General features: G+C 41.3%; 1 protein-coding gene across 1 annotated transcript in view; it reads left to right on the top strand.

The window, feature by feature from the left end:
• The window catches only part of ADAMTS20 (ADAM metallopeptidase with thrombospondin type 1 motif 20), a 167,425-nt gene that overhangs the window by 26,424 nt on the left and 126,621 nt on the right, over positions 1-14,380 (top strand). Inside the window, exon 3 of the mRNA XM_036457992.2 lies at positions 1,726-1,888. Within this exon, the coding sequence (XP_036313885.1) occupies positions 1,726-1,888 (163 nt within the window). The remainder of the gene's footprint in view (positions 1-1,725; positions 1,889-14,380) is intronic.

Here is a 14,380-nt window from a genome sequence, read left to right as displayed (position 1 = left end):
GGTGTAACTCTGATAACTTTTTCCATTGTTTGGTAGAAAAGGGGTCTGTTGAGATTTTTAACATTTCTGGAGTTATTTTGGTAAATTATATTTTCCCAGGAAATTGTCTTTATCATAAACTCTTTTTCTCCGTGGTTTTCTGCTTTCCTCAGGCATTGGTATCTTGTACCTTTTTTGTTCCAACTCCTGTCACTATCACTGTTATTCAAGGTTTGTTACCTCTCTTTTGGGCTATAGCCTCTGCCTTATAATTTTTCCCCCCACCATATATAACACTCCATGTTACTAGATTACATTGCATACCTTACAGTCTTACTCATTCATTTAGTATGTTATCCAATATCTGGTACACGGCCGGCATGAGAGGCATGCAGAAAAGAGTGCAGGCAAAGCTCTGCTCTCATGGACTTTTATTTTAGTGGATAGTATCAGACAAGGAACAAATGAACATAAATAAAAATATATCCACTAGTGATAAGTGTTATGAAGAAACATGAAACTGGATAAAAGAGATAAAGTAGGAGTTTGAGTGCCATTTTATATAGGGTGATGAATGTTGAGTAGAGACATATAGTAAGAGCCATCAGGGAAACATTGAGAGGCAGAAGATTAGTAAAAACAGAGGAAAGTATACTTGTCATGTTTGAGGAATAGCAAAGACACTAGGAAGAGCCAAGATGCAAGCAAGAGAAGTCAGACTATTAGTCATCTGTGTACTCGAAGGGATGGTTGGTGAAAGGGGTGGACAGATCACACAGGATATTGTAGATCATTGAAAGAACTTTGAATTTTACTGAATGACATGAAAACTCACTAGAGTGTTTTTTGTTTTTTTAGAGTGACATGATAAAGACTTAAGAGAAATTACTGAGACTCTTCTGTGGAGACTGGACTATAAAGGGCTATTGGTTTAGTTAGAGAAAGAGACCATAGATGTAGTGGTAAAATTGGGGAGGAGTAAGCTGGATTTCAGTTTAAAGGTTGAGCAGTCAGGATCTTGAAGGTGGAGTGAAGGTGCGATGTGAAAGAGAGTCATTCTTGATATTTCTCTAAGGAATTTTGTCCTGGGAAATCTGAATAATAATGTTACCATTTACTGAAAAAGAGAGTTTTAGAAGCAGCATGTTTGAACCAGAAATTAAGAGCTTGGTTTTGGACATGTAAAGATTGTGAATGCTACTAGCTATCTAAGTGGAGATATGAAATAGTATGTTGGTTATTGGATTCTGAAATTCAGAAGACAGATTTTTGTGAAAATTTCAATGTCTCCTCATTGCTTACAAATTCAAATCTATTAGCATTACATTTAACGTCTTTTTTTTCTTCTGATCCCAGCCTACCTTTTACATCTTGTCTCATACTACTACTACTGTACATAGACCAAGCCAAACAGGTTTTCTTATTCCTAGCCTTTTTTTTTTTTTTTTTTTTTTTTTACCATTTTGATGCTGCTGCCTGAGCCATTGTTTATGTCTGGAATTCCTATCATCTAAACTCTGCCATTGGAATACTGTCCAGTGTTCATGACTTTATACATATGAGTTGAGAGAAAAAGGTGAGCCACAGAACGGAAACTTTATGTTCAGTTGATGACATTCAGTAAACAGACAGAGTCTCCTGGCTGTCTTGCTTCTGTGTATGTGTTAATTTTAACCCATGGCACAATGTAATATTTTCTCTTAGTGATGATAAAAATAGTTAATTCTTATTTTTTTAAATTTTCAGATGGGAACATTTAAAGCACATGATGGTGAATATTTCTTAGAACCTATAATGAAGGCAGATGGGAGTGAACATGAAGATGATCATAACAAGCCACATCTTATATACAGACAGGAGTTAAAGAAGAACTATTTTCTGCATCCTCATAAGCCTTGTGACGTTTCAGGTAAACTATGAAGTAAAAATATTTGGGTTAAATTGTGATACTGTTTAAATCTTTTTATAATTTAGAGTTTGCATATTTTCTTTAAAAATTGAAGTATATGACATTTTAAATACATTTTCTTGACCCACTAGAAATCATTTAATGTCTGTGATAAGCTTTGTTGTGGCAGACTGAATTTAAATTCAAAAAAGTATTTTGAATATGAGGTATGTAGCAACTAACTATATAAAGTTTTTACTTCAGTGTGTTAGGTGAGTATGATTTAGTTTTTCTAGCGGAATTTTAGATAGTTAAAAGTGAATTAAGTAATAATCACATGTTCAGTTTTGCAGGCTTTTAAGTTTATGTAAAGGAGATGTATATAGTTTTCTGTGACTTATCCATTTGCTCATGTGGTGACTGAGTTTTATCTACATCACTCATTTCCATTGCTGTACAGTATTTGATTCTATTATGATTCATATGTTCATTTTCCCATTGAACTTCTGGATTGTTCGCAGTTTTTCATTGTTATAAACAACTTTGCTATGATGTTTTTGTCCCCATTTCCTGTGTTTGAGAGATTTTTCAGAGTTTTGCAAAGGGGTTTTTATCAATTTATTTATACTTCAGCAATATACGCAAGAGCTAGGTTTTCATCATTTGTCCTCTAAAATTCAGACTATTGAAGACTTGTAGTAAATTAGAACTGAAGAATCATAGATATCTTTAAAGTGTGAATCTGTTGCTGGTAAATTACTTGTATGTTGCATAGGAGTCATTTTAAGAGTTGTGTCCACATATGAACATGAATCTTCACCATATCATTGTCTATCATTCTATGAAGAATGGGGAAAGACACCTGCGGTTATCATCAAAGTACGAAATCTAGACAAAAGGGTGGGATTAGAAAGGATTTATTTGAGATTGTAGGTGTCCATAAACTATAGTTCCAAGTACTGAGATGCCATCTGTTTGGGGATATAATGACATGTAGGCCTTTGAAGGTTTTCCTGGGAGTGCACTTCTTAACCTTTGCTATAATAAGAGGGCCATTTTGGAGTGGTTCTCACTGTGTCTCAGGCCGTGTTTTAAATCTATTGACATAATAGATGCCTTTCTTATGCTTTTAATATGAGCATAAGGGTTTCATTTTCATGGTTTCAAAGAAAACACAAATGGGCCCAGCCTCACAATAGAGTTCTACAGAAGGCAGTGTATGCTTGTTCTGATCTACCATTCAGGAGCAGCTTGTTTAACGAACTGTTTAGCTCCTTAAGAAGAAAACCACCAAGTAGACACTCTGAATGCATAAATGTTTCACCTAATGATATGCAGGGTTTTGCATTCACAGTCATTGTTCATTATCAGAAATGGTTCAAGAGAGGCCAGGCTCTTCGGTTTAAAAAAATTTTATACTAAAGATTTATTATAAAAACTACAAATAAAAAGCAAATAGAAAGCTATCAGATTTAGTTTTCTTTTATTCACAATATATTTTCCCACAACATTTGTCAACTGAAATGTTAAAGGTAGTAAGCTTCTTTTAGATTCTTAAGTTGCCTCCATTTTTGGGTATAATTAACATATATATTTTAATCACTAAAAAAGGCAATCAAGTAATAGTCTAAGTAATTAGCTGCTTATCACCATTTTGTTTATAAAAATAGAGTTTTGAATGTATTTAGTAAAATATTATTAAAGGGTTTTCCCCCCCAATTCACATGTCTTGGTCAGAAATACTTGCAGAATCTTATATATTCCTTAGGTGAAACTTTATTCAGAAGAATTTTTTAAATAGCGTGCTTAAAAATTAACATATGAATCAAAAGGATTAAGTGGAAAAAGAAAAGTCATTTAAGAATATTTCTATTGATGGTTTAAATTTTTAAAAAATTTTTATTTATTGATTTGAGAGAGAGAGAGAGAAACATCAATTTGTTATTCCACTTATTCTTGCATTGATTTGGTTGCTTCTTGTATGTGCCCTGATTGGAGATGGAACCTGTAACCTTGGCATATCAGGAAAATGCTCTAACCAACTGAGCTACCATGCCAGGGCTAATGGTTTTAATTTATTGTGACCCTAATATTTTGTAACTCATAGTGGCCTCACCTTTGATAAATTAGTTCAAATTATTTTCAATATCAGATTTCACCATGTGCCGTGAGGCCATACTAGTTAATATTCAGTAGCCATACCTACCGTTGAGGTTGCCAGGCTCCCAAGTAGACATGTTCTAAGTAATATCCAGTAGAAATGGTAACACACACACACAACCTAGAAAGTGAACAAAAAACCCACACACACTAACAAAATTAAAACCCAAGGGAAGGGGAGCCCTGAAAATACTGACCTTAACTCCTCTGTCTTAATAAGCATAGGTAGTGGATGGTTAATGGATTTAATGTTTCCTGTATAAATGGCAAGTTTATGGGTTTTTAACTTAAATACCTCACAGCTACTGAAACCTGGCAGTTACCAGAAATGAGTGAAGTGTATGCTTGGTAGCCACAGGTCAACAGATATGTATGCTTGCCAAAGGTGCATTGGGAATGTGGGATCAGTTTTACCAGTACTTTGAATTTTATAGAGAAGTTAAAAATATGTGTGGGATGGGGAAAGTTTGAAACCTGAGAGCTGAATTTGGCTTGTTAAATACCAATTTGCAATCTCTTTTTTTATTTATTTTTTATTTTTTATTTCAATGGCATATATATATATATATATATATATATATATATATAAAATTAATCTTTATTGTTCATATTATTACAAAGGTTCCTCATTTCTTCCCCCCTCCACCAGGTTCCCACCCCACCCTTCACCCCCTCCCCATCCCCCATTGTCCTCATCCATAGGTGCATAGTTTATGTTCAGTCTCTTCCTCCCTCCCTTTCCCCGATAGTAAATCCCTTTTCAGATAGTAAATCAGTTACTTAGCATTTTCTCATATCAATAATACCTCCACATGCCCAATGATACACTTCACACAAAAGACATTTCCAAATAGGTCAACCAACCTCCTCCAGGCCCCACCCAAGGCACTCACAGATCAACACCCCAGCGCTATACTAACTCAACACATCCAGATCTAAGCCTTCATCACTTGATTCAGCAGACCCTCAAGTTCCCGCAAAAGTTTCCAGCCATGTCTGAGAGGCAGCCTTGGGGCGGGGGCAGGTGAGGAGTGAACTTTTCTGGGCCTGGCTGCTCCGGGCCTGGCCTCTGTTGCTCTGGTTCGTTCCACAACCAGCTGCTCCGGGTTCCTGACCTAGTTGCTCTGGACTTGGCTGCTGCTGGTCCGGGCCTGGCCGCACCAGACCCGGCTGCTCCGGGCCTGGCCGCTCCTAGCCTGGCAGCCGCTGCTCTGGGTCTGGCCGCTCCCAGCCTGGCAGCTGCTGCTCCGGGCCTGGCCATACCCGACCCGGCTGCTCCGGGTCTGGCCGCTCCCAGCCTGGCAGCTGCTGCTCTGGGCCTGGGCCTGGCCACACCCGACCTGGCTGCTCTGGGCCTGGCTGCTCCGGGCCCGGCCGCTCCGGGCCTGGCTGCTCCCAGCCTGGCAGCTGCTGCTCCGGGCTTGGCCGCACCCGACCCGGCTGCTCCGGGCCCGGCCGCTCTGGGCCTGGCCACTCCCAGCCTGGCAGCTGCTGCTACGGGTCTGGCCGCTCCCAGCCTGGCAGCTGCTGCTCCAGGCCTGGCCGCACCCGACCCGGCTGCTCCGGGCCTGGCCGCTCCCAGCCTGGCAGCCGCTGCTCCAGGCCTGGCTGCTTCAAGCCTGGCAGCCGCGGCTCCGGGCCTGGCCGCACCCGACCCGGCTGCTCTGGGCCTGGCCGCCCCAGGCCTGGACGCTCCCAGCCTGGATGCTCCGGGCTTGGCTACTGCTGTTCTGGGCTTGGCTGCTCCTGACCCGGCTGCTCTGGGCCCAGCTTCTCCGGGCCCGGCCACTCCGGGTCTGGGTGTTCCTGGACTGGCCACCCTGGGCTTGGTCGCCTTCGCCTCAGGCCTGGCTGCCACTGCCCCAGGTCTGGCTGCTCCAGTGCTGGCTGTTGATGCTCTGGTTCTGGCTGCTGCTGATCTAGGGCCTGGCCATTGCTGCTCCAGTCCCGGCTGCCACTGCCTTGTGCCTGGCCACTCTAGGCCTGGCCGCCGCTGTTCCAACATTCTGTCCTTTTTTTTTTTTTTTTTTTTTTTTTTAAATGCATTTATGTTGCAATGTTGGCTGCTGAGTTGAGTTCTGACTTAGGCTTTGATTTTTCAAGATCTTCTTTGTATTCTTTCTTAAGTAATTTTACTATCTTTTGCTCTCACTTGATTTCTTCACATTGAGAACTTTGGTTTCTTCCTCCTTGTCCTGGAAGCTCAGCAGGTTGGCCTATGGCACCCCTTTGTTCTCCGCAGGCTCCTGCGCTGCTTCAGCCTGTTGCCGGGGTCGGCGCCGCCCAGGAAGCAGCCACCGGCCTCGGCTCTGTTGCCCGTGCTCAGCGGTCGAAGGCTCAGGGGCACCCCCCCCCCTCCCTGGGGGCCCCGTCGCCCGGCTCCTTGCTGGTGCCGGGCTGGCTGGTGTCCGGCAGTGGCTCCTGCTCCTCGTCGCGTTCCTCCAGTCTGGAGCATTCTTTCTCCTTCCCGCTTTGGGAGTCTAGCATCAGAGTCAACAGACTGTCCTCTGCACGCAATGTGCATGACTCTGGGGGCTCTGCTTTTCGCCGCTCCCCCAGGACTCCACTCACAGCCCCGTCCTCTGCTTGAGCCTGGGTCCCCAGGGATTGGCCTAGAACTGGAGTTCAGAGCAGTCGGGAGTGGGGCTCAGCACTGCCGGAGATTTTGTTTCTTCCTGCCAGGGCAATACAGCATTAGAGTCAACATTCTGTCCTCTGCGTGCATTGTGTGCATCTATGCACAGTATGCGCGACTCTTGGGGCTCCGCTTTTCGCCGCTCCCCTGGGATTCCGCCTCACAGCCCAGTCTCCCCCTGCCTGAGCCTGGGTCCCCAGGGTCTGGCCTAGGACTGGGGTTCAGAGCAGTCTAAACTGGGGCCCAACACGGCCAGGGCTCCTGTTTTCTTCCCTCCAGGGCAATCCCACATCAGAGTCAACATTCCTTCCCTTGTGAGCAATGTGCGCGATTCCGGGGGCTCGGCCTTTCGCCACTCTCCCAGGACTCCACCTCACAGCCCTGTCTCCCTCTGCTTGAGCTTGGGTCCCCTGGGATTGGCCCAGAACTGGAGTTCGGGGCGGTCAGGAGTGGGGCTCAGCACTGCTGGAGGCTTTGTTTCTTCCCGCTAGGGTAATCCAGCATCAGAGTCAACATTCAGTCCTCTGCACGCAATGTGCGCGCGACTCCAGGGGCCCTGCTTTTCGCTGCTCCCCTGGAATTCCGCCTCACAGCCCCGTCTCCCCCTGCCCGAGCCTGGGTCCCCAGGGTCTGGCCCATAACTGGGGCTCAGTTCTGCTGGTTCGGGGGTTCAGTCCAGGCTGGGGATTTTATTTCCTTCCTGCTAGGGAACGCCAGGCAGGCCCCCAGCCTTCTCCTCCTCTCCGGCTACGACCTCTCCAAACGCCAGCGTGGGCGCGCAGCATGTCTCCGTACCTTAGGCTTTTTTTCAGCTCCTCTGATTTTCCTTCTGGTTTTCTCTTTCCTTCTTGTTGTAGAATTTTCAGTCAGTCAACTACCTGTAGCTCTGGGCAATGTCCACTCTACACTTTAGTTGTTTTCATTGAAATTGTTGTGTGCTGCTGCGGTTAGGTGTCTACCCGAGCAGCCATCTTGGGTCCTCCTTTTGAAATCTCTTATTTAATGATTTCTAAGGTCCCTGACATGTAAAAACATTAAAAAAAAAACCACAAAAAAACAAACAACAACAAAAAAAAAACTGTGGGGAGAGAAAGAGGTGCCATCAATTAATCTACAGATAGGAGATAAATATGGCCACGACCATGGCCAATATTTTCAACTAATAACTTGTTACTGGTGATTTTAAGAGTCAGTTCAAGCTTCTAAATATATATAGACATGACTCTAGAGATTTCCTTCTTTTGCCCACCCTTTGTTAAACTACTCTCTCAAAAATCACTTATGACCTACTTGCCAAAAGCAATATCTCTTACTGTTACTTCATTTTAGGGCAATTTTCCTTTTTTTTTTTTTTTTTGGCTTCTCTGATACACTTTGCTTCCAACTTTGCCCTGCAGTAGAAATTCTGACTTCCCTCTTCCTGAATAATTGCCCACAGCCACACCAGCTGCTCAACCTCAGTGCCAGGGCTGCTCATACTACATCAGAGCTCTGCACCGGCAAACACACCGTATTTCCAGCAGGCAAGCACCATGAACCCATCCATCCACAGGGCGTTTGTGGGAGCCACTGTGAGCTCTCCCTGGATGTGATCTTGAACAAATGGGTGCACTCTCCCCTGGCAGTAGATATTCTGAATTAAATCATCCTGGATACCTGCCCAGAAATGCCTCAATTACGCAATTACACTGACAGGGCCTGTCAGAGTGCTTTAGTGTGTCTCGCTGGCAATCGTACTGTGGGTGCCCCTGTAAGTCGCCACTTGGAGTGAGCTCCTAGCCACCACAGGTGCAGCAGCAAAAGCTGAGTCTGTCTACCCCACAACTAAAGAACTCTGGGAACCAGAGTCACACCTTTCCAGGGTGCAGGCCTCCTAAGCCCCATCACCCCAAAAGATGATTCCTGGGTGCCATTGTGAGTCCCCGCTGGGCACATGTGATTTTAATCAAGGGTGCAAGACAGAAAACTTGGTACACCCTCTCCATGGCTGCTGACTTCCAGACACTGCAGTTGTGCTTCTCCAGCTTCCAGGCCTACATCATGAGAACCCAAATAGCTCAAGTATGGAGTTATGCTAGATTACCAAGCCCAAGAAACTTGAGAGAATACACCAGTAGTACCATCCCCCGAAAAACCTGGGTAGCAAAGCAATGGGATCTACAATAAAAACATTACAGGAAAACGGGAAGACGAACAAGCAATCCCCAAAGGAAAGAAAAAGACGAACCATCAGAAAGGAAATTAAATGAAATTGAGGCTAGCAACGTACCAGAGAAATAATTCAGAGAAATGGTTCTAAGGATGCTCAAACGGCTGGATGACAAATACACACATCTCAATGAGAATTATAAGGAACTGAATGTAAATGTCGCCAACATAAAAAGGAATCAAGAGGAGATGAAGAATGACATTTCTGTAATAAAGAACAAAATGTAAGGCTTAACCAGTAGACTAGAAGAGGCTGAGGACTGCATCAGTGAATTAGAAGACAAGTAGGAAAAAACAAACAAACACAGCAGCAACTAGAAAGAAGACTTAAAAAGCAAGAGGAGAGCCTAAAGGAGCTTTGGGACAACACAAAATGAAACAACATCCACATAATAGGGATCCCAGAATGAGAGGAAGAGAAACAAGGAATAGAAAACCTGTTTAAAGAAATAATGACAGAAAATTTCCCTGATATTGGCAAGAAACCCCCCCCCACAAGTCCAAGAAGCACATAGAGTCCCAAACAAGATGAACCCAAAAAGACTGACACCAAGACACATCTTAATTAAACTGGCAAACACCAACAACAAAGTAAGAATCTTAAAGGCTGCCAAAGAGAGACAGAAAGTTACCTATAAGGGTTCTCCTATTAGAATATCAAAAGATTTCTCAACAGAAACACTCCAGGCCAGATTGAATGGAATGAAATTTACAAAGTGATGTAAAGCAAGGGACTGAACCCAAGAATATTATACCCAGCAAGGCTATCATTCAAAATTGAAGGTGGAATCAGGAGCTTCAAAGACAAAAAAGTGCTAAGAGAGTTTATCACTACCAAGCCAGCAATGCAAGAAATGTTAAAGGTACTGCTGTAAAAAGAAGAAAAAGGCAAGAAGAAACACAAACAATAAGGAAAAACATGATAACGAACATGTACTTATCAATAATAACATTAAATGTAGATGGATTAAATGCACCATTAAAAAAAACATAGGGTAGCTGAATGGATAAGAAACCATGACCCATGCATTTGCTGTCTGCAAGAGACCCACCTCAGAATAAAGGATTCACACAGACTGAGAGTGAAGGAATGGAAAAAACATTTATTGTGCAAATGGAAATGAGAAAAAAGCTGGGGTTGCAATACTTATATCTAGTAAAATAGACCACAATGTAAAGGCCATAACAAGAGATAAGGAAGGCCACTACATAATACAAAGGGAGCAATTCAACAAGAAGATATAACTCTGGTAATCATATATGCACCCAATACAGGATTACCCAAATACATAAAACAACTTCCAGAAGATATTAAGGGAGAAATTGGTAACAATACAGTCGTAGTAGGGGACTTTAATACCCCACTGACACCACTGGATAAATCAACTAAACTAAAACGAGCAAAGAAACAGCAATCCTAAATGATACACTAAATCAGATGGACTTAATTGACATCTTTAGAACATTTCACCCCAAAGCAACAGAATATACATTCTTCTCCAGTGCACATGGAACATTTTCAAGGATAGACCACATATTAGGACACAGACAAAGTCTCTTCAAATTCAAAAAGATAGAAATCATATCAAGTGTCTCCTCAGATCACAATGGCATAAAACTGGAAATCAACTACAATAAAAACAATCCCAAAAATCAACCTGGAGACTAAATAGCATGCTATTAAACAATGGCTGGGTTACCAGAGAGATCAAAGGAGAACTAAAAAACATCATGGCAATAAATGACAATGAAAACACAATAATCCAAAATCTAATGGGATATTGCAAAAACAGTCTTGAGAGGGAAGTTCATAGCTCTCCAAGTCTACTGCAAAAAAAAACAACAAGAAACAATAGTAATAAATTATCTAACTCTTACAACCCAAAGAGTTAGAAAGAGAGCAACAAGAATAGCCCAGTGTAAGCAGAAGGAAGGAAATAATAAAGATCGAAGGTGTGATAAACAGCACACACACAAACACACACACACACACACACACACAAAGCAATACAAAAGATCAACAAAACCAAGAGTTGGTTCTTTGAAAGGATAAACAAGATTGATGAACCTCTTGCCAGGCTCACCAAGAAGCAAGGAGAGAAGACCCAAACAAACAAAATCAGAAATGAAAGAGGAAAAATGACAACAGAACCCACAGAAATACAAAGGATTGCTAAAAAATATTATGAACAACTCTATTTAACATGCTGGACAACCTGGAGGAAATGGACATATTCCTAGAAAAGTACAACCTTTCAAAACTCAATCAGGAAGAATTTAAAAATCTTAATATGCCATAACTTTGCAATAAATTGAAGTAGTCATTAAAAAGCTTCCAGCAAACAAAAGCCCAGGCCAGAGAGCTTCACAGGGGAGTTTTACCAAACATTCAAGGAAAAACTAAAACCTATCCTCCTCAAACTATTCCAGAAAGTCCAAGAGGAAGGAACACTTACAATCTCCTTCTATGAAGCCAGCATCACCCTAATACCAAAACCAGATAAAGACAATAAAATGAAAGAGAATTACAGGTCAATATCCCTCATGAACATAGATGCCAAAATCTTCAGTAAAAATCTAGCAAATCAGCTCCAGCAGAGCATCACAAAGATCATACACCATGACCAAATAGGATTTATCCCAGGGATGTAAGGATGGTACAATATTCACAAATCAATAAACGTGATACATCACATAAACAAATTAAGAGATAAAAATCACATAGTCATATCAATTGATGCAGAAAAAGCATTTGGCAAAAGCCAACACCATTTCTTGATAAAAACTCTCAACTAGGTGGGAATAGAAGGATCATACCTCAACATAATAAAAGCCATATATGACAAACCCACAGCCAACATCATTCTCAATGGGCAAAAACTAAAATAATTTCCCCTAAGAACAGAAACAAGATAGGGATGCCCACTCTCACCATTCCTGTTTGGCATAGTGCTGGAAGTACTAGCTATTGTTATTAGAGAAGAAGAAGAAATAAAAGGCACATCCTTTTTAAAAAAATATATTTTTATTGATTTCAGAGAGGAATGGAGAGAAAAAGAGAGAGAATCATTGATTGGCTGCCTCCTGCATGTGTCCTGACTGGAATCCAAACATGACTTGTTGGTTCTCGATGCTCAACCACTGGACCATACCATCTGGGTGAAAGGCTTATGTTTTAAAGGGATTATTTATTTTGTTGGATAAAGAAAAGACTAGTAGAACAAAAGCATAATCAAAGAGAGTTAGGAGGATACTGAAATAATCATGTTGAGAAATGATGAGGTCTTGAATCAGGGTGGTAGCCATGAAGTTAGTGAGAAGTGGACTGACACTGTCCATTTTGATGATCCAACTGATAGGTGGGTGGGTGAGGGCAGGGGTTGAGGTTGAGAGTAGGAGAGTTGTCACAGAGTATTCAAAGATGGTTCTCCCTTTCCTCCCAGGGCAACTGGAAAGATGGAGTTGTTATTTATTGAGATTGGGAAGTCTGTGGGAACCACAAGCTTAGGATGGAGTATCAGGAGTAGGTTTTGACATTTTAAGTATGAGGTGCCAATTAGAAATCTAAAGGGAGGAAATGTCAAGTAGACAATAGAATACATGAGTTGGAAGGTCATTATGGGAGCCTGAGCTTGAGATAACAATGTAGGAGTTAGAATATAAATTATATTTAAAGATAGAAGGCTGTTTGAGATTTTATAGGGAATGGATTAGATATAGAAGAGAAAAATGTCCAAGGATTAACTATGGGGCATGTCAATATTTAGTAGTTGGAGAGATGAGGAGAGCATTAGGAGATTGAAAAGTAGAGGCCAGGGGTATAGTAAGACAATTGAGAAATTTATTCCCCAAAGCCTAGTGAAGAAAGATTTTCAATAAGGTAGGCATAATTAATTGTCTAGGTGGTATTGAAAATTCAAAGACCACTATTTGGAGCTGATTATTAAAGTTTGCAAACTAGAAATGGTTGATCTTAATGTTGTGTGGTTTGGAATAGGTTCAAGAATATTTGTATGAATAAAAGTTATAAAACTAAGATATTATAAAGGACCTTTATTAGATAAACTATCTTTAGGCCTCTTTATTGGAACTAATCCTGTTGTAAAAACCTTCATTTTAAAAAGGTGCTATATTAAACTTTGAGATATAGCATTAAATAAAAAGAAATAAAATACTTGTTTGAAATAAGAACTCAATGTATCAATTTCAAACTTTGATTATTTCTTTTGCAAAATCCAAAAATAGTTTCATAAAACTATCAAAACATAGTCAATGAAACCTTATTTTGTAACAGTTAATTGAAATATTTCATAGGAATTAAAAATATTTAGCGTATATAATATTTATTCAGAAAAGTATCCCTGCCTGTGGATCTGCTTTAGACAGTGCTATTTCTTCCTCTGGCCTATTTTTACTCATTGTGCCAAAACTGCCTTAAATATTATAGCACTATTATAAGTCTTGAAATGTAGTAGAAGCAGCCCTTGACTTTGTTCTTCAAGATTATCTTGGTTATTCTTTTTTTAAATTACAGTTGATATTCAATATTTTATATTAATTTCAAGTGTATTGCATAGTGGTTAGACCTTAAAATTTCCAAAGTGGTCTCCATGATAATTCAAGTCCTCAGTTGGCACCATACATTGTTATTACAATAGTATTGACTATATTCTCTATGCTGTAGTTTACATCCTCATAACCATTTTGTAACTATTAATTTGAACTTCTTAATCCCTTCACTTTTTTCACCCAGTATACAATACCCACTCCCATCTGGCAGCCATCAGTTTGTCTTGGTTATTCTTGATCCTTTGCATTTACCTATAAATTTTAGAATCAGCTTATTGGTTTCCATAAAAGCAAAATGATATGACTGAATTTTATTGAATCAATAGATTAATTTGATGAAATGACATCTTTATAATCTGTCTTCTAATTCATAAATATGGTATATTATCCATTTTGCCTTCATTTCCCACATTATTTATATTTCTTTTTGAACATTTAGTCAGTTTTTAATTGTAAGTGATTTGCTATTTAAAACTAGATGCCTGGTGCATGAATTCGTGCATGGGTGGGGTCCCTAGGAGGGTTGGAGGGTGGAGGCCGGGAAGTGATTGGCCTTCTGGGTGGGCAGTGGGTTGCCTTTGTCAGCTCAGGATCCGAATCCATCCTGCTGGTTTTCGAGCCGGTTGTCAGAAGCCACCTGGCAGACACTTTTATATCCTTTCTTCCTTTTTGAGTGTCTAGGGTGGGGAAGCGGCTTTAGCTTCAGCTGACTTCCAGGAGGCAGGCGACACTGTTGGGATCATGCTAGCAGCACTGGTCTGTCGTTGCCTGGCCTGCTTTCTGGAGAGTGGACCTACAGACTACTGAGGAAGTGAGTGGCTGCTCCGGGCTGGTGGGCCGCCAGGTGGGGTCCATCAGTGTAGCTGTGCTCCCCCTGTGGGAGTGCACTGACCACCAGGGGGAAGCTTCTGTGTTGAGTATCTGCCCCTTGGTGGTCAGTG

Source organism: Pipistrellus kuhlii, unplaced genomic scaffold (genome assembly GCF_014108245.1).
Source record: "Pipistrellus kuhlii isolate mPipKuh1 unplaced genomic scaffold, mPipKuh1.p scaffold_m20_p_3, whole genome shotgun sequence".
Classification (NCBI taxonomy): Eukaryota; Metazoa; Chordata; class Mammalia; order Chiroptera; family Vespertilionidae; genus Pipistrellus; species Pipistrellus kuhlii.
The sequence above is the reverse complement of the archived record's forward strand: the minus strand, read 5'-3'. Positions and strand labels throughout refer to the sequence as shown.